Source organism: Aspergillus brunneoviolaceus (assembly GCF_003184695.1).
Source record: "Aspergillus brunneoviolaceus CBS 621.78 unplaced genomic scaffold BO95scaffold_8, whole genome shotgun sequence".
NCBI classification, from domain to species: Eukaryota; Fungi; Ascomycota; class Eurotiomycetes; order Eurotiales; family Aspergillaceae; genus Aspergillus; species Aspergillus brunneoviolaceus.
In genome coordinates, this window is record NW_020290738.1 from 163,231 (window position 1) to 181,484 (window position 18,254).

Sequence of the window (18,254 nt, forward strand, 5' to 3'; positions counted from 1 at the left end):
ACTTGGCTGAGACAGAGATTAGATTGACTGTTGTAAAATGCAAATAGGCAGAAACGATAGGACAATCAATCTGCGTGGCGAAAACATGCAATGTTCCTGCGGCAGGGGTAAAAGCATGCCAAGGTGCCAAGTCTCAACCCTTCATCGAATTCATTTCCGCCTGGCTTGCCGAGCCTTGGAGAATTTGCAAAATTTTCCCTGATTGACCTTCCTTGACCTTGACAGATACTGCATAATACCATTTTCAACTTCACCATGTCAAGCGACATCGAGCTTGAGCGGCTACGAGGCTCTCTCGTGAGCCCGCCCAGCACATCGGTGTGGAGCCAACAGATCCACCGGCGCATCCGGCGGGCACACAACTATCACACGGAACAGAACCTCCACATCAACCGTCTGATCCAGGTAGCCGAGGACCCAACGGCTGCGCGGCTGCTAGACGATGAGCCGGATACATCATCTCTACACGTCAAGGCTGCCATCAACACCTCCATCTACGGCACCATCCTCGTCGCCGCGCTGCAGATCTACGCCGCGGCGACGACCCGGTCCCTGTCCCTCTTCGTGACCATGGCCGAGAGCTGCTGCGAGGCCGTCAGCAACATCGGCCTGGACTACCTGCACCGGAAGGCGCGGAAGCTCAACCACTCGACCCAGTGGCCCGCCGGCGCGGGCCGGCTCTGCAACGCCGGCAATATCTGCTTTGCCTTTGCGCTGATGGCCGTCTCGCTCGTCCTGGTCGTCGAGTCGATCCGGTCCCTGGCGGGTAGCGACCACGAGCTGGGCAAGTTTGACGTGGCTGCGGTCATCGCGGCGGCGTGCGGGTTCGGTATCAAGCTGTTCCTCGCCGTCTACTGCTTTATCTTCCGCAAGCACAGCAGCCAGCTGCAGATGCTGTGGGAGGACAATCGCAACGACTGCTTTGAGTACGGGTTCGCCATCTTCACATCGGCTGCGGGCGCGAAGCTGAAGTGGTGGGTCGATCCGGCCGGGGCCCTGCTCATCGGCCTGGTCATCATCGTCACCTGGATCGGCACCGTCCGGAGCGAGTTTCTGGAGCTGTGCGGCCTCGGCGCGTCACCGAATCTAGTACAGGAGGTAGTCTTCCTGACGCTGCGTCACTCCGATTTGATCCTGCAGGTTGACTCTGTCCATGCGTATCACTGGGGCGAGGAGCTGTTCGTCGAGGTGGACATCGTCATGGCGCCGGAGCTCAGCCTGCGCGAAGTACACGATGTCGCCCAAGAACTGCAGGATAAGCTGGAGTCAGTCGAGGGCTTCGCTCGAGCCTTTGTTCATGTCGACTACGGTAAGCATTTCATCCGACTTTGGTCATTGTTCTGTTCTGACTGATGTATTTCCCAACAAATTAGAAACGTCGCATATGCCCGAGCATCGCAAAACCCGCTGATGGAACGCACATATGATCGCGGGAGAAAAATTTAGTCCTGAACTCTACGGGACTCCTCAGTGTAAAATATTAGACCGAACAGAGAAAATTGACTTTGTATACATGGATGACCTCCGTCTGAGGTTTGAGAGATGATAGGACAATTAGATTATTTATGCTTAGAAGGCTGTATTCGCTTGGCCTTCACTCGACGGGGGATAAGACAGCACATTACCTGATCATAAAACTGCTCATTCAATGCTGTTTCTTACTCTGAGTCAATCGCCAGACGCTATACCTTGAAAAGTCTCTGGGACGCTTGCTGCAGATGATAGAGGGTGCAAGTCCCGATCCCGGCAACAACATCCTATGTTGATACGATCTAGCCGGCGATCGCGGTGCAATCAATCACATCATCATAATCACTTTGGATTGCTCTGTTCGTTTGACCGTTCATCTGAGCAGCAGCAGCAGCAGCAACACCCCCCCTTACTTCGAAACCACACTCTCCCCATTCGCTATCTCCACATAATTTGGCCTCGCCCGCTTGTACCCCGTCTCTCGCTCCTCCTGCTCCAGGCCGTCGTCCAGCGTCCGCGGAAAAATCCGATAAAACCACCCGATCAAACCCCGGAAATCGAGGAGGGGGCTGTGGGTCCGCAGCCAGTACCGCGCGCCCGTCAGCGCCTCGAGCCGCAGCCCGTTCTCCACACCCAGCTGCGGCACGCCGAGCGTGCTCTGGTCGTCGATCCCGTGCAGCAGCGCGAGCGTTGTGAACGATGCTTCCTCGACCAGCGGTTGCACGAATGGCGGTTCGATGCCGTGGGGTGAGTAGATGACGGCCTCCGTCGTTTTTTCCGGAGTGGTATAAGCGATCACCATCCCGTAATAGAGAGCGGGATGTGGCTCGCCGGTGGGGATGTGCAGGAGATTCATCCAGCCACGGCGTGGTTGGCTCGTAGTCGGGGATACCTACTACCGTATCGAAATAGTTCCACGACCGGACGACCGCGGCGGTCTCGCGGGTAGCATACACTGTAACAGTGGATGCAAGCTGGATCAGTGTGTCTTTGTGGGTGTGGTCACTGAAGGGATGGGAGACAATCACGGCGTCAATGCGGCTCTCCGCTCCACTGGGTGCGGAGATATCTCGTGCTAGTTGCTCGATTTGCGCGATGCTCTAGAACTTCTCCTGTTCGATGTGCGTGATATGGCTCAGCCAGGATGAGGTGATGATGGCCGGTCCGCCGAGCCACGGATCGAGCAGGAGGTGGAAGTACCCGCCCGCAGGCTGGGGCAGTGAGATCAGCCACGAGCTGTCGCCATTCAGGTTGGTGAAGACTGGGCGGAGAGGTGACATGTTGGGTTTGAAGATTGTATAAGGGGTGGGAGTCTGCTAGTACTGGGGTGTGTGCTTTAAGTACGGGGTAACTATCGTAACGATGTATGCTTAGTTGCGTCAGCACTAGCCAAGCTGATTTGTTTCCGTAAGCACTAGCCAGGGTAAACCAGGACCACTTGCATCGGCCAGTATGTATGTACATAGTAACCCTTATTTGGCCTTCTGAGTGTCTGCCCTGAACAGTCAATCATCCTTAGGGCCTAGTGCCGCTTCCTGCTTGCCCTACTTTCCCCACAACCACCCGAGCACACCAATTGAACAGTAGCTTCTAAGAAGGCCAGCTTCATCGACCCCTGCCCAACCCCAGCCTAGCTACGTTTCTTTCATATCTCCTGCAGGTACTCATACACCCTTTATGAAAGATCTCAACCTGCTCCAAACCTGAGCCCTGTATCTGCCTAGACGTCGGTACAGTACGTCCCTCACCCCGTCCGGCTTCCTGCTTCTTGCCGTCTTGCAAAATAAATCATAGCACCGCCTCATATCGACTGGAAGGTGCATACGCTGGTACTTGGTCTGTAAGCGTAAATATCGAATAATATTTATAGACATAATCTGTGAGTCTGTTTTGCCGTTCAGGAGATGTTCAAAGATACACTACACTCCGGGATGACCTACACATACTTCTGATTCCCGGGGAGCTGGGCTTACTCTGCTGCAAAGATCTACTACATCACCGGACAAGAGACCCAATCCGTGGCTTTTCGAAGTGAAAAACTAGAAGGGGATTCAGGCCTTCCGTGCTTTTTCGGAACGATCCGAAGGACCCCTACACGTCAGGCTTTGGTCCTAGTGGTTGTCCATTCACGATTAATCCAAGAACTATCACCTGATATAACGAAACAGTAGAGGCGCGTGTTCAAATTTGTTATACGAGGTTCTTTTGTAGTATGAACTTTGTGTAAATAAGTATTTATAGATATCTCACGGAACTCCTATTCCTGCTGGTTGATTATTATGTCTGTTTTAATCTATTTTGTTGTTCTTTATGTATAATTTCTAAGTGATCGGTAGACGAAAATTGAACAATATAGATTTAGAGGGGAATGGCATTGAAACAAAATTTGTAATAAGACGATCCAGCGAAATTTGTTTAGTAAAACTGAGTGGAATATTATAGGAATTCGTTATGTACTAGGATGTCGCTTTATTGCTAGTTATTGCATTGGAAGGTCACGCAATATTAGAACCGCTACGGATCGGGGTCCTCTGTTTTGGAACGGGAGCTTACTGTTCTCGACTTTAGGCGTGATTCATCACTACACTCACTCACTTGGCTGCAGTAAGTGGTACCTACCTAACTACCCAGTATAATTTAACTGAGCTAGACTTCGACATAAATCTTGCGTTTCAAGAGTTTATTGCTGCTCCAATACTGGGTTCTCAAAGTTATAAGAGTTTTGCTTCTTAGGTTTTATTGCTTCCATTTTCGCTGGTTGCCGGTGTGTCTCTGCAATTACATTCACAAACACAACTAAACCTGCATTATAGCGGTGTTCAACTCTCGCAACGAGGCACCCTGTGATCTTCCAGATGAGTTTCTCTTATCAGTACTGTGTCCCCGGAGTCGCTAGCCGTGGTGTCAGCAGCTGCAGTCCGTTAACGGCTATTATGCGCGAGCTATAAACCACGACCCGGCAAGACGAAACCACGGCCACTGCGTCTTGGCTGGTCTTTGTTGCACGCAAGTACGGGCTTTTGAGGTCCAAATATCGGACAACCTCGCCCAGCCGAGGGTAGGACTCCCCGGAGTTCACAGGCGAGTCTCGCCTTAGCTCCCGCGCGGGTAGCGATGCTTGCCAGCCCGGAATCGTGTGGGCTCTCTACCCCTCCCCCGAGGCAACCCCGCATACCGGACTTGGGCCAGCCTACCTTCGTATATAACTCACGATCGCATCATGTTCTCAATCACCTCGACTAACCAATTTCACCACTGATAAAGATCAAATCCATCTCTCACCTAGTCCCCTCACAATCCAAAACATCCCACCGCCCGCAAAATGACAGTCGACAGCACCACCACCCCGTCTTCCTCGGAAGTCTACCCCCCGATCCCCCCCTACAAGGGCCGCTGGCACCCGCCCGCCGCATTGCTGGATGCCTACAACCACATGTGGATCGACACCGACGTGTGGGCCTTACCCTCCGAGATCCAATACGCCCTCTACCCGCAACCGACCCGCGGGCCCGGCGCGCAGGGGAGCTACCTGGTCGTCCTACCGCCGGGCTACTCGGACACCGACCTCGAGGGACCGCGGTACCCGGTCCTCTACTGGCTGCACGGGGGCTTCTCCTGTTCCCGGCACGCGGAGTGGTCCCTGCGCTTCTACTACCGGAAGATGGAGCTGGGCAAGATGCCCGCTTGCATCCTGATCGCCGCGCAGGCCCTCCCCAAGGGCCGGTGGATCAATAGCTACGACGGCACGCGCCCGCTGGGCGACATCATGCGGCGCGATCTCGTGGCCGCCGTCGACGAGCGGTACCGCACGATCCGCCACCCCTCGGCGCGGTGGTTGGAGGGCCATTCGGCCGGCGGCTACGGGGCGTGGAATCTGGGCCTGAAGTACCCCGAGGTCTTTGGCGGGGCGTTGAGTTCCCTTGCCGGCAGCTTTCGCACCAAGCTCGCGGATGAAGGGCGGGAGGTGACGTATGATACGTATAACGGTAGTCAGGCGTTCTTCACGGCCAATCATGCGTTGACGCTGCTGGAGAGGCAGTTGGAACATGTGAAGAGGGAAAAGACGGAGTTGCGGTTGTTGATTGGAGGCGAGGATGTGCGGCTGCGCGAGGCGCATGAGCATATGTGGGAGACGCTGACGGCGTGGGGGGTCGAGTTTGGGAAGGCCATTGTCCCCGGGGCGCCGCATACGGCGGAGGATGTGCTGGGGGGATTGAATGATGAGGGCTTGCAGTTTTGGTGGGATGCGAGGGCCAAGGTGGTCGAGGAGAAAGAGAAGTGGATGTAATTTGCTTTTTCCTTTTTCTTTTTTTTTTCCCTTCTTTCTGCACTTTGAGACACTCTAGAGTTGCCCTCAATACCTCCATTTGTATTGCAGACTTGCTAGGATATGGTAAGCACCAATAGAAATAGAAGGCTCCAATTCATCTGAGATTGTCCAGTTTTCTGAATCTTGCCACGTTCCTGATAATTCCTCAACACACTCCAGAGGTATAGTGTTCTGACCCTTCTTACTCGAACAAAAGTCCCAAGATGAACATCTGAAATATCGGATTACTACTTGATACATCTACATCTCAACCACCAAAACTGCCCCCGGTCTCGGCACACTCACCGTCGACCCCGTAAACACCACCCTGCCCCCGTTCTCCGCCTCCACCCGCCATACCTGCACCAACCCGCTCACCGAAAGAGCCACGTACAGGAACCGTCCATCGGGACTAACCGCACACCCCTTGGGCGAAACCCCACCCATCAATCCGACCGTCTGGATCCGTTCCAACCCTCCCGTGGTGTGATCGACGCGAAAAACACCGAGCACATTATACCCCCGTACCAGGGTATAGACAAACTCCCCCCCTGGATGCACCTTCAGATCAGACAGCAGAATGTTTCCTTCCGGTGGCGGATAGTTTGGGTCCAGCTCCCCTGCCGGTGGGAGGACATCTACCTTGGACAAGGAGGTGAAGGACCCACCAGGCTGGTAGGTAAAGGTCTCGATAATGGGGTTGTATTCGTAATTGACATAAAAGACTGGGAGGGTGGGGTGGAAGGCGGAGTAGCGTGGTCCGCTACCTTCTGGAGTGGCATGGGCTGCGTGCATGCGGAGAAGGGGAGGCTTGTTGGCGAGTGTGTAGGTCAAGAGCTGGTCTTGGATCATGTCACATTCTAGATAGAAGGTATTGTTGTCGCTGGTGCTGATTGGAAAGAGACTGATGGAGTGCAGACACGAAGGAGGCGAGGCAGGTGGGTGGATGTGGATGTCGCAGGGGGCGCCGATGCGGCCAGTGGAGTCGAGAGGGAAGAGGACGGTGGTTGCGTCGTCATAGCGAGGGCTGATTGTGAAGCCCGACTGCGCAGTCCCGGTAATCTGAGTGGTTGTGGTGGTGCGGTTAGTGAAATGCGAGACCACCAGAAAACCACCGCTGGGATGTAGAGCAATTCCCGCGGGCTGTGTGCCGTAGCTGGGCCAGTGGCCGAGTTCGCTCAGCGCGCCCGTCTCGCGGTCAATGGTGAAGGCGAAGATCCGCCCACCTCCGCCGCCGGCGACCTGGTGTTGCTCGCGGAATTCTAAGGTAGAGGCCACCTCGTCCGTCACGTAGAGGACGCCGCGCTGGGGGTCGAGAGCGAAGCTACCCACGTTGAGGCCGGGGGTGTGGGAAGAAACGGGCATTAGGGCTCCGGTTTCGGAGTCTACTCGGAATACATGCAGCCCATCATGTGCGCCTGGGGTCGGCATCACAAAGCTACCAACGTAGGCGTACATGGTTCGTGAACTTTGCGACATGACCTTCTTGGGGATTGGTGGTATGAGCAACGTGGCGAAGGAAGGAGGGGTGAGTGAAGGTAGGGGCGAGCTCAAATGAACACGAGGAGAAGCTTTGAGGGGCGCTTGAGGCTAGGCCATGGCAGCTAGCCTCTTATCACTTAGGCGAAATTAGCGAGCCGCGATCTTTAAGCTTTGGCAGCCAGTAATTTGGCGAGCATCGCCTCGGATCGTATGGCCTGATGGATACGAGGTACAGTGCCATTAGCTTCCTGGGACACCTACAAAGCCTGCATCAGGCGCGATAGAGTATAGCCGGACCTTGTTTACCCCACGTTTCCCCGCAAAATCCGGGAGACCATTTAGAGGCGATCGTCCCCGCCGGAGTCATAGAAGGCCAGAGATGCCCGTCTCAAAATGGCTGACTCCAAGGACTCCGAACTAAACATCGAACAGACCACTCTGCTCGAGAGGGCTCACGCCGCCAATGCTGCGGACCACGCACTCACCTGGTGGCAGGCCATCCGAAAGTATCGCAAAGCTGTCTTCTGGGCATGTGTGTTTTCCTTCACACTGACCATGCAGGCGGCGGATGCGACATGTGTTAGTGAAGCCCCCACACCCTGCTAAATGCCCCCACGCCCCCGCATTTCCCCCGCCCCCAGTGTCCAGCCCTAACTAACCCTTCCACAATGCCGCGGGCCGTGACAGACCACCACCTTTTACGGCCAGGACCAATTCAAACAGCAATTTGGCACGCATGACAACGGGGTTCTGGAGATATCCGCCAAGTGGCAAACCGCCATCCAGCAAGCCATGGCGTGCGGGGAGCTCATCGGCCTCTCCCTGGCGGGGCTCCTCGCCGACCGGTACGGATGGAAGCCCATTCTCAGCGGAATGATGATCATGCTAGCTGGCACCCTATTTCTGTTTGCCTTTGCGAAAAACCTCGGAATGATGGTTGCCGCCATGGTAATGTGCGGGATCCCATGGGGTGCGTTCCAGACCGGGTGTATCGCCTATTCCTCCGAGATGGTCCCGACGTGTCTGCGTCCGTTTGTGACCGCATGGGTGGGCATCTGCTGGGGGTTGGGATTTTTCATCGGCTCGCTGATTGTCCGAGCCTGCTTGAACGTCCCCGGTGAATGGGGTAGGTCTCCCGTCTCCTTGCAGATATGGTCTGAGTGACAAGAGCGCTCCTGATCTGACCATATCTCTTTCCAGCCTGGCGCATCCCCTTCCTTATCCAATTCGTGTGGGTCCCCCCACTGCTCATCTTTTTTCTCCTCGCCCCGGAATCTCCCTACTTCCTTGTCCGCACCGGCCGCCTCGACGACGCGCGCGCCATCCTCCGCCGCATCCGCAGCGATAACACCACCACCGAAGAAATCGAGCAGACGATCGCTTTGATCGACTACACGAATCACATGGAGGTGGAACTTAATGCCTCCAGCAGCTACGCCGAATGCTTCCGGGGCAAGAACCGCTGGCGCACGGAGATCGTGTGCATCGTGCAGATGGCGCAGACCTGGGGCGGGAACGGGATCAACGTGCAGACGGTGCAGTTCCTCGAGCAGGCCGGCCTGTCCGAGCACGGCGCCTTCGACCTGAACCTCATTCTCAACTCCCAGTATCTGACCTTCGGGCTGTTCTGTATCTGGCTCATGACGCGGTTCGGCCGGGCCACGATCTTCATTGCCGGACTGATCATCAGCGATGTGTTTCTGTTCGCGATCGGCGTGCTGGGGTGCGTCAAGCAGAGTACCCAAGTGTCGAATGCGGTCGGCTCGTTGCTGCTGGTCTCAAGTGTGGTCTATATTGCTACGGTGGCGCCGTCGTCGTACACCATTGTGGTGAGTCGTCACCCATCTTTTCAGTTGTGCTACCATCCCGTAACTTGTGCTGATGTGGAAAATGTGGGAGCAAATAGGGCGAAGTCCCATCTGGCAAGCTCCGGGCCAAGATGATCTCCCTCGCTCGAGTCGCTTTCAATGTGAGCTCGTTGGTCTCCAATGTGCTCATCCCGAAGATGTTGACCGGTGGTTCGTGGAACCTGGGTGCCAAGACCGCATTTCTGTTTGTGAGTGATCCATGCGTGACGATCCTGTGTTGTTACCTTATTTCTTATTTGTGTATCATCGCAGGCTGGCACCAACGCCCTCATCTGGATCTGGTGCATCTTCCGACTACCCGAAACGAAAGGTCGCACCTTTCGTGAGATCGATTACCTGTTCGAGAGCTCGGGTCTGCATCCGCGCAAATGGCGTAGCGCGAAGATTGATGTATTCGAAGAAGATGACGCGGTCAACCAACATCACGTGGGAGGTGAGAGCGGGGGTGTAAAGAGTCAGGCTGTTGAACATGTTGAGTACAGTAGTTAAGAACATTATTCGACCTGTTCCGGGTAAGGAGAAGGAGGGAAGAAAGATTGGCTAGGTGGCATATGGTAGTTGTATGGAACATGAGCATGGTAAGTGATGTAGCTAGTCAGATAGCAGCTGACGAGACAATGATATGAGATGTCTGATCTCATGCCTGAATAAGTGCATAAGCTAAACACTGGGGACATTGAAGAGAAGATCGGAGGATAATAATTCTCTGTGAACAGGACATCTCTTATGCCAATCAATAGATTGAAAGAGATATATAGTCTGTATTTAGGTTTCTGCAGTTCCGCACGACAGAGAAGAGACGGTCTACGGACCTTGCGAGGAAATATGCGCATCAAAGCACAGCGCGGTGGGAGGTACGAGTGAGCGTAATAATAAGATCTTTCATGATTTCCTGTCGGAAACTCTCTTCGTCTATTGCTTCTAACTGTCCCGCGGTACTTGGAAATTCGCACAAACGCCCAATCACTAAAGTTTCCCCTTAATAGCCACCAGTACGGAAACGCGCAACTTGACTTCACTCCTTCCAAGCCTTCATCTTGACTGAGAAAACTGACGCATTCTAGACCCTATCTTCAACCTCCTTCCGCCGCTCCTCGATCTCCTCCACCCCAGCCACCCCTCCCGCCACGCCCCCCTTCCCGTCTGGCTTCCTTTTCCGCTCCTGGAGCCAGTTTTTCGCCGCCTCCTTCTCGCGGGCATCATCCTCGCGCTCCAACGAGTAATCCTTGACGAACAACACACAGAGCAGAAACTGTACTCCCGCCAAGGCCGTCATCATGTAGTAGGTGACCTGCACACCTTTGGCTATAGCCATCCAGACCGAGGTCGGGACGAGTCAGTGCCGTGCAGACCGGTATGTGTGGGAAGGAGAAACTCACCATACGCATCCAACGCCTCCGCTACCTCCACCTCGGACAATCCACTCATCGAGGTAATCGTCGTCGGGTCGGACACAATCGACGATATCACAGCGGAATCAAAGTCCAGGTCAGTGAGTTTCGAACTGTACCACAGAGAATCACGGTTAGCGTATGTCCGAGACATGTCATATCATTTTAACCACTTCAAGCACTAGTCATCCGCGGGGAAAAGAATCAAACCCACCGAACAACATTGTTCACAATCGCCGCACACGCCGCCACGGCCAGCGTCGACCCCATCATGCGCAGGTAATTCCGTGCGCCCGTCACGACGGCCATCTCGTGCCGCTGCACGGCTGCCTGGATGGCTACCAGCGTCGTCTGCAAGGTCTGCCCGCTGCCCAAGCCGGTGATCAACTGGTAGACGACGAGCTTCCAGGCTGGGGTGGTCGGGTCCATGGTCGTGAAGACCCCCGAGGCGATCGTCCACAGCCCGTATCCGACGATCAGATTGATGCGGTAGCACCCGTACTTGGACACGAGGAAGCCGGAGGTGAAGCTTGTGATGATCTGGGAGAGCACGAGGGGGAGGATGAGGATCCCGGAGCGGAGGGCGGAGTCGCCTTGGACGACTTGGTAGAATTGGGGGAGCTGTTCGTTTTGAGAAGGAATTAGGTTTGTGGTCAGAAATGGTGGGGAAAGAAAGGGAGTGAGTACGTAGTAGAGGTTGACAAAGGTCATGAAGCCGGTTAGAAAGGATGTGGTGATGCACACGGCTACGTGGGTGTTCTTGAACATTGATACTAGGGGTGGTTTATTGTTAGTATTGGTTTGGGGACTTGGAAAGGGGGGGAGGTTAAAGGTTGAATTGGGGACTTTTCGGAACGCACATGGGATTCTATGCAGATAGATGGATTAGCTTTTGTTGTTCACACTACCAGTCTAGGCCACAATGAATGTAGAAGTGCAACTTACAAGGGGAGTCTAGCATGTTTGACTTCAACCAAGATAAAGACTCCGATGAGCGAGACTCCAATCAACAGCGGAGCCAGAACCGCCGCCGATGTCCAGGCATATCGCGTTCCAGCCCTAGAAAACACACCCCGGTTAGCTTAGAAGCAGCCCAAAAAAGCCTACTACAGAAGCGCCAGCCCACGCACCAGGAAATCGGCAACAGAATAGCGATCGAAGCCGCAAAGCTGACCAAGCTCCCCCAGCCATCAATCTTCTTGATCTTCTCCATCGCATTCCCTTCGACCTTCCTGAGCGGCAGGGCAAATGCGACAATCACGATCGCGACCGCCGAGAGCGGGACACTGATATACTAGAAATCGATCAAAAATTTCAGCTTGATCAGCATGTCACAATATCAACACATCCAGAACGCATTGAGGGAAAAGAAACAGGACAGGGGGTACATGTACATACAAAACACCACCGCCACGACGTCTTCTCCGTGAATACGCCCCCAATCACCGGCCCCATCGCCGTCCCCGCGGCGACCACCACGCCGATGATCCCCTGATACTTGCCCCGATCCTTGAGAGACACAACATCAGATACGACGATGCTGACGACCGTGACGATCCCGCCCCCGCCAATCCCTGCAATGGCACCTGCATCACATCCCGTTGGTGTCAGCTCGAGCCCAGACTCTGCCTCCAGAAGAATGGAACACATACGCGAAACAATCAACATAATCATATCCCGCGACACTCCGGACAAGACGCTTCCAAACAGGAAAAACCCCAACGAGCCGAGCAGGATCACCTTCCGACCGAAGATGTCGCTCAGCCGGCCGTACAGGGGCTGACAGGCGGTGCTGGTGAGGAGGTAGGCGGTGCCGACCCACGCGACGATGTCGGCTTCGTGAAATACCGCGCCCAGGGTAGGGAGGGCGGTGGCGACGCTATATGTTTCCTGTTAATAACATCATAGACAGCGACGGGGAGGTCTGGGTGGGCTACATAGTTTGATTGAGCATAGAGCATAGCATCGCAGTCGATAGGCCAGAAAAGACAATCAGAAGCTGGCGCATTGGGAGGAGATTCGTCTGCGTTTGGACGGGCGCATCTTGGCGGGTGCTGCTGTCGCTGTCGGTGTTACTGGTGGAAGTCGCCGCGGTTTCTGGGGCTGTGATCGTCTGGGTAGCGGCATGTTTCTCGTTGTCGGAAGAATTTGCCGGTTGATCTAACATCGTTCTTTGTTGGTGTAGGTTGGTGTATAGGTCAATGGACGGTGGTATGTGGGAGATCTCGTTTGGTATCACTGACATCCACCTGATTCGGAGTCAAATAGGCTGATAAATGAGTTAGTCAGATTCAACCAAGGCAGTAGTAAAGACCCCAAGCCAGTAACTGAGAGCAGAGCGCATGAACAGGCACGTCGGAAACAAATACGCATTAGGCTGGGGAAGACGCTCGGTATGCTCGCTCGCTCGCTACTCTCACGGCATCGGGCGGGTTTACCCGATCGGGAAGCGAGGGGGACGTAGGCGAGGCTCGCCTAGGAACTAGAGGGGGGAAGGTTTTCTAGAGGTCTCCCCACGAGGAGAAGATGACGTGTGACAGTCTAATCGTTGCAATGTTATTTTTTGGGCCTCCATGAAATAAACAAATTATAGGGGACGTCATATGCCCCCGGCATTATTTCGCATGAAGCATGTATCTCATGGCACTTGGTTATCGCTCCTATCCTAGCATTTGTTGTAAACAGATTATCTCGTCACCGAGTCTTTTACACACACGGCTCTAAGCTTATGCAACCCCAGAGACCTCCCGGCAAGACAAAACACTATAGATCTCTGCCCAGAGAAACCTTTGCAATCACCACGAGCAAATACTAACACCCGGTTCCAAGTCAATCCTCGTGCTATCCAAGCCATTCGCCGCCCGCGATGAGCTACGGGTGTGTTGTGGAGCCCAGAGACCAGGAATCGTGTTCCATTCTATACTTGGAGGGGGGCACTGAATTAAGGAAATTTTTAAGTTGTCTGCACAGAGAATAGAGGGTGTAGTGTTTAGGACTCACGCACCTGTGACAGAATAGCGTCCCGAACTTCAAGTCTTTGCATCCAGCCGGTAGTCCCGTGCGTTGTTGTGCAGTCGGGCAAGAGATCGAGGAGAATCGCGTCAATTTCTATACTTTCCTGCGTCGGGAAAGCGTGTCAATTAGTATCAGGACGATAGTATTGGCTTCCCTTATCTTTCGATCTACTCACAATAGCTGCTTGCTCTGCAAGCCTTTGGCTATCCAGGCTCTTTTGACGTCGGAACCAAGGTAATGGAGGTGTTTCGGCTCTACTAGGAGGGGATTCAGTCTGTGCTTGCAGGAGAAGTGGTAGTGAGGATCGATAAACAAAGAGCGAACTCACGACTGGCTCTCCTGGTGCGGGTTGCAAGGAACTACTCCATGGTCGGCGAGCATGCGATGCATCTCCTTGAGCTAGAAAGCACGGATAAACTCATTAGCAGGGGCGGTCGATGCAGACTGGAATCAAGGATGAGCAAGGCTTAATCTCACCACAAGCTGAACCGATCGGAAATAGGTACTTGTTCGTTTCACAAACGCGAGCATCATCTCAAATCGGTTCCTCAACCGAGACGGGATCTCATCCTCTACGAGTCCGACTTCCAACTGCACTCGAAGGGACAGGTAAACTACATGCGCGATGGTATGGTCGTAGATCGTCAGCGGATGCCCCGATAGCTCCCGATCAAGGAGTTCCAGCACATCAGTTATAGCCTGCGCATGCCGCAAGCATTTCTGGCGCGTCTGTTGGACCCAGCCATCCGGAGCGGCAGCGAGAGTATCCTCGTCCAACGATTGCGCGTACCCCGTCAACGCCATGCTGCATAGTTCAATGTGGCATATGTTCCACCACAGGTAGAACAGCACGATTTGGCCGAGGACGGGAGATTCGGCGAGCTGCGCGACGCGTTCGCGGGAGAGCTGGAACCTGATAGGTAGCGACTCTCGGATGACGGCTAGCTTGGCCATGCATGCTGCATACGGGGAACTGGGACTCCACGGTGCTAATGACGGTAATATCATGGGGCATCTTTGGTTACCCCCGGACACTGCTCGTGTGTCGCTTTCCTGCTGCTGCTGCTGCTGTTGGCTTTCGGTGAGGGTGTGAAAGTATCGCCGAGTCATAGTTCGGACCCCGACTAAGCGCACCCAAAACCCTATGGCTCCCACGCATTGGTGGGTGTCAGCTGACCCTGAGGGCCCCTCGGCCTCCTCCAACTGGGCGTATGGTGTTTCCACAGAAACATCCATCCGGTAGTTGAAGCCGTCGCACGGTAGCTTGAGCCTGATGCGAGACGAGGGGCACTGAATCGACTCCGGTGCGCCGTTGGATATGAGCCGGCTCATCGCGTAACATGCGTAGAATATCCGTCGATCGCGTTCGCTCTCGACGAAGGTGTGATTTCTTAGTGGGGCTTCGCGATGCAGGCCGAGGGTAATTGCCTGGTTAATGGCAATCCCGGACCAGAGATGGGATCGTGCAAACTGACCCGCCTGTTGATAATAGATGGTTAGCAGAAGGGAAGCCGCGATGTTGTCTCTGTTTACGTCCGTCGATGCTATGATTTGAACACCTGCATCTGTTGCCCAGGCCATCACTGTCTCTTCAGACTCCGGAGGAAAGGAGAATCTCCCCCCAACAGCACAGAGAGCGAGGACAATCGCCGCGGATAAGGTTCCATCGCGGATGGCAGTGAGCGTTCGGTCTCGGTGGAGAAACGCATTGGCGCGATAGACATGAACGTGAAGAAAGAAAGCCACAGCAAGACGCTCCAGTCGATCCTGGCTAGGCAGATTGATTTGAGCGGGTTGATGAGACCTGTCCGCTTGCGTCTTACTGGGACTAGCGGAGTTGAGTATTGAGTCGGAACGGGTCGGCAACAAAACGTTGTGAACAGTATCAGGACCAAACACATCCAACCCATTGCATGTGTTGAGCAAGCCAGTGTTCATCACCAGATTCTCCTGTATTGTTTCATAACTGAACCCGACACGGCTCTCGTCGCTGGGAAGCTCGGGGGGAGATACCATAGCACGGTCATAGACAGGAGCAATGGTTCTCGACTCATCTTCCAAGGAGATGGCAGGCGACGGTGAGCGACTACTTCGAAGTCTTTGCATCAAGGACTGGGCAGAGGACGTCAGCGACCGTCCCTTATTCGTCTCGGGGTAACTGCATTCGTGGCCGTAGATGGCACAGCGGGTGCACGACGGGCGGGTCTTGGAGCATCTGGACCGGGCGTAGCGACAGGTAAAGCACGCGGGAGAACGGGGCCCGGCTCTGGTCTGTGGATCGGAGGGTCGACCGGCTTGATCGGAAAGAGATGCAGTAGCTGGTTGACGGATGAGCAATCGAGAGCATGTCCAATGCCCCCTTACGGCTGATGAGATGACTCACATCCCTGTCGTCTGGATCCTTGGCCCCATTGACACTCCACATCCAGGTTGCGGCAATTGTTGCAAAGTGGATGTGTCTCGTCGCACTTCACCTTGCGTGCGCGACAGGTCAGGCAGCCTAGATGGGCCGAGGAAATGTCACACAACCGTCTCAGTTACAGACGCCAGCTGATCAGACTCACCCGTCTTGACGCGCTTTCGCTTGCGGGGGAGCTCGGACGAGAGGAGCGGGTTGGTCTGGCTGGAATCTGGTGGGAACTGCTGAATTTGCCGAGTAGGAGCTGTCATGATGGCTGACGGGGATCTGTCAAAACGGCCAGGGTGGAAGCGAGGCGCAGCGAAGCATGAGTTGGGAGAAGGAAAGCAGACAGAAAGAGCGGGGGAAAATGCGGAGGCGAGACTCGGCTGAGATTAGATCCGCCCGGCAACCCTAATCAAATGAGGGGTGAATAATCCCCGAGCACGCTAACAAGCTTTCAGTATTATAAGCCGGGCTTGATATGTCCTGCTTCTCATCAATGAGAGATTGTCATTCTTTCACCGTCAGTCACAGTCGAAAATGGGCAGTACATTACCACCCGTCCAGGTTGAGGGCGGTCTCATTCAGGGACTTCCCAGCCCTCTTGACCCTGGGATCACAATTTACAAAGGCATTCCCTACGCGGCCCCTCCTACTGGAGCCAATCGATTCAAGCCACCTCAGCCCATTACTCCCTGGGACGATGTCAGAGTATGCGATACCTTCGGCCCGGTGTGCCCCCAAGCACCACCCGATCCACGCTACCCCAATGTCTTGAAAGGCCATCCCCAGTCGGAAGACTGCCTGTACCTCAACGTCTACCAGCCCAGCAATGATCTGGAGACAAAGAGACCGTACCCGGTTTATGTCTGGTATCACGGTGGTGGATTCCGCGAGGGCGGCAGCGCAGACCCCAACTTCGACGGGACTGGACTGGCGCAAAAGGGAGTCATCGTCGTGGTGCCCTCCTTCCGACTGTGTAAGTCAAGTCAACTTGATACGCTCAGCACCAGTGCCAGGCAAATCCACCCACTGACACCAAGAGCGAACAGCGATCTTCGGATACTTTGCCCATCCCGAACTCAGCGCCGAGTCGCCGTCCGGAACGTCCGGGATGGTCGGGATGCTGGACGCGGTGGAGGTACTGAAGTGGGTGCGATCGAACATCTCCGTCTTCGGTGGCAACCCCAACCAGGTCACCGTCGGCGGCCAGTCGGCTGGAAATGCAATGAGCCACACTCTCCTGTCCTCTCCCTTAGCGAAAGGGCTTCTTCACGGCGTGATCCTGCAATCCGGGCCCCGCTCGTTCCAGGAGCCTGCCCTCGCCAACGGACCCATGTCCTACCGAACCCTCCAGGAAGCGGAAGAAGACGGTGTGCAACTTCTCCGCGAGCTCGGCATCAAGAGTGTCAACGAGTTTCGGAACTTCGACGATTTGGACAAGTTACGCGAAGTCTCGACCAAACGCGACCGGCGATACTGGGGACCTCCCCCCTTGTTCCGCCTTATTCTCGACGGCTACGTGATCCCCAAGCCCTGGAGTGAGATCCACGCGGGTGAGCCGCCCAACGACGTGCCCGTCATGGCGGGCATGAACAGCGAGGAAGGGGGCACCTACAACGAGCCGCGCTTCACCTACGAGGACTTTCTCGACTGCGTGGAGGGTCGTCTCGGCCCCAACTCGACGTACGGGAAGGGTAGCCCCGCCTACGTCGAGCGATTCCACGAACTCTACCCTCTCCGCAACCAGGAGACCGGCCAGGGTCCGTTGGAAACATGGAACCAGGCCGCTCGGGACAACACGCGCAACAACATCGCCCTCTGGGCGCAGGAGTATCACCAGAAGACCCAATCCGCGGTGTACGGCTACTACTTCACCCACCCTATCACCCCGTGGCGCAACTGGCAGCCGGACCACTCCCAGCCCAAAGTTCCGGGGTTCACCAACCAGAAGGGTCCGGTCGGGGGCGCGTATCACGGGGCCGAGTTCGCCTACACGTTCAACAGTCTGATCACGAACGACCTCCGCCCATGGACGGAGACGGATCGGGTGATCGGCGACAAGGTCTCGACCCTGTGGGCCAATTTCATCAAATACGGTAATCCAAACGGGTTTCAGGGTGCGTCTTCTCGTCCGGAGGGTGTGGCCGAGTGGCTCAGTCTCGTGGATCAACCGGACACTCTGCTCGAGCTGGGCGGCGAGTGGCAGACGATCAAAACGGTGGATGACCCAGCGCGCGCGCGCTTCTGGACGAAATACATTCGCGCTCAGAGGGCTTGGTGATTCGCGGTCGGTCTGGCGTGCTCCGATCTACGGC

The 18,254-nt window shown here is 55.1% G+C and overlaps 8 protein-coding genes across 8 annotated transcripts; 4 read left to right on the forward strand and 4 right to left on the reverse strand.

The window, feature by feature from the left end:
• The first annotated feature begins 177 nt into the window (after positions 1-177).
• On the forward strand, positions 178-1,604 carry BO95DRAFT_470888 (cation diffusion facilitator family transporter). Its single transcript, XM_025589545.1, has 2 exons — positions 178-1,309; positions 1,374-1,604. The coding sequence occupies exons 1-2, from the start codon at positions 256-258 to the stop codon at positions 1,409-1,411; spliced, it is 1,092 nt and encodes a 363-aa protein (XP_025446098.1). The 5' UTR covers positions 178-255; the 3' UTR covers positions 1,412-1,604.
• A 275-nt stretch (positions 1,605-1,879) lies between these two features.
• Positions 1,880-2,750, reverse strand: BO95DRAFT_459969 (MBL fold metallo-hydrolase; the record flags this gene model as incomplete). Its single annotated transcript, XM_025588697.1, has 3 exons — positions 1,880-2,296; positions 2,367-2,523; positions 2,578-2,750. 3 exons carry the CDS (start codon positions 2,748-2,750, stop codon positions 1,880-1,882), a joined length of 747 nt encoding a protein of 248 aa, XP_025446099.1.
• A 2,042-nt stretch (positions 2,751-4,792) lies between these two features.
• Positions 4,793-5,758, forward strand: BO95DRAFT_506648 (alpha/beta hydrolase; the record flags this gene model as incomplete). The annotated part of the gene is made up of 1 exon (XM_025591202.1): positions 4,793-5,758. One exon carries the CDS (start codon positions 4,793-4,795, stop codon positions 5,756-5,758), a length of 966 nt encoding a protein of 321 aa, XP_025446100.1.
• A 282-nt stretch (positions 5,759-6,040) lies between these two features.
• On the reverse strand, positions 6,041-7,259 carry BO95DRAFT_506649 (lactonase family protein; the record flags this gene model as incomplete). Its single annotated transcript, XM_025591203.1, has 1 exon — positions 6,041-7,259. A coding segment is annotated over one exon (1,219 nt), but the record flags the coding sequence as incomplete, so codon positions are not given.
• Positions 7,260-7,654: 395 nt separating this feature from the next.
• On the forward strand, positions 7,655-9,618 carry BO95DRAFT_506652 (MFS general substrate transporter; the record flags this gene model as incomplete). The annotated part of the gene is made up of 5 exons (XM_025591204.1): positions 7,655-7,840; positions 7,949-8,387; positions 8,462-9,090; positions 9,168-9,317; positions 9,382-9,618. 5 exons carry the CDS (start codon positions 7,655-7,657, stop codon positions 9,616-9,618), a joined length of 1,641 nt encoding a protein of 546 aa, XP_025446102.1.
• Positions 9,619-10,189: 571 nt separating this feature from the next.
• On the reverse strand, positions 10,190-12,687 carry BO95DRAFT_354267 (MDR family MFS transporter; the record flags this gene model as incomplete). Its single annotated transcript, XM_025582210.1, has 10 exons — positions 10,190-10,434; positions 10,482-10,633; positions 10,735-11,141; positions 11,208-11,293; positions 11,381-11,388; positions 11,466-11,579; positions 11,651-11,814; positions 11,919-12,106; positions 12,173-12,399; positions 12,458-12,687. 10 exons carry the CDS (start codon positions 12,685-12,687, stop codon positions 10,190-10,192), a joined length of 1,821 nt encoding a protein of 606 aa, XP_025446103.1.
• A 1,298-nt stretch (positions 12,688-13,985) lies between these two features.
• Positions 13,986-16,033, reverse strand: BO95DRAFT_506656 (Zn(II)2Cys6 transcription factor; the record flags this gene model as incomplete). Its single annotated transcript, XM_025591205.1, has 4 exons — positions 13,986-14,464; positions 14,561-15,353; positions 15,567-15,853; positions 15,952-16,033. Coding segments are annotated over 4 exons (1,641 nt in total), but the record flags the coding sequence as incomplete, so codon positions are not given.
• A 443-nt stretch (positions 16,034-16,476) lies between these two features.
• Positions 16,477-18,220, forward strand: BO95DRAFT_506658 (carboxylesterase/lipase family protein; the record flags this gene model as incomplete). Its single annotated transcript, XM_025591206.1, has 2 exons — positions 16,477-16,915; positions 16,989-18,220. 2 exons carry the CDS (start codon positions 16,477-16,479, stop codon positions 18,218-18,220), a joined length of 1,671 nt encoding a protein of 556 aa, XP_025446105.1.
• Between the last annotated feature and the right edge of the window lie 34 nt (positions 18,221-18,254).

What these genes read in the sequence shown, in the direction of transcription:
- BO95DRAFT_470888 (XM_025589545.1), top strand. Translation starts at nt 256, where the DNA reads ATGTCAAGCGACATCGAGCTTGAGCGGCTACGAGGCTCTCTCGTGAGC. An exon ending in CTTTGTTCATGTCGACTACG is followed by an intron (nt 1,310 to 1,373) that starts GTAAGCATTTCA and finishes CCAACAAATTAG; the next exon opens with AAACGTCGCATATGCCCGAG.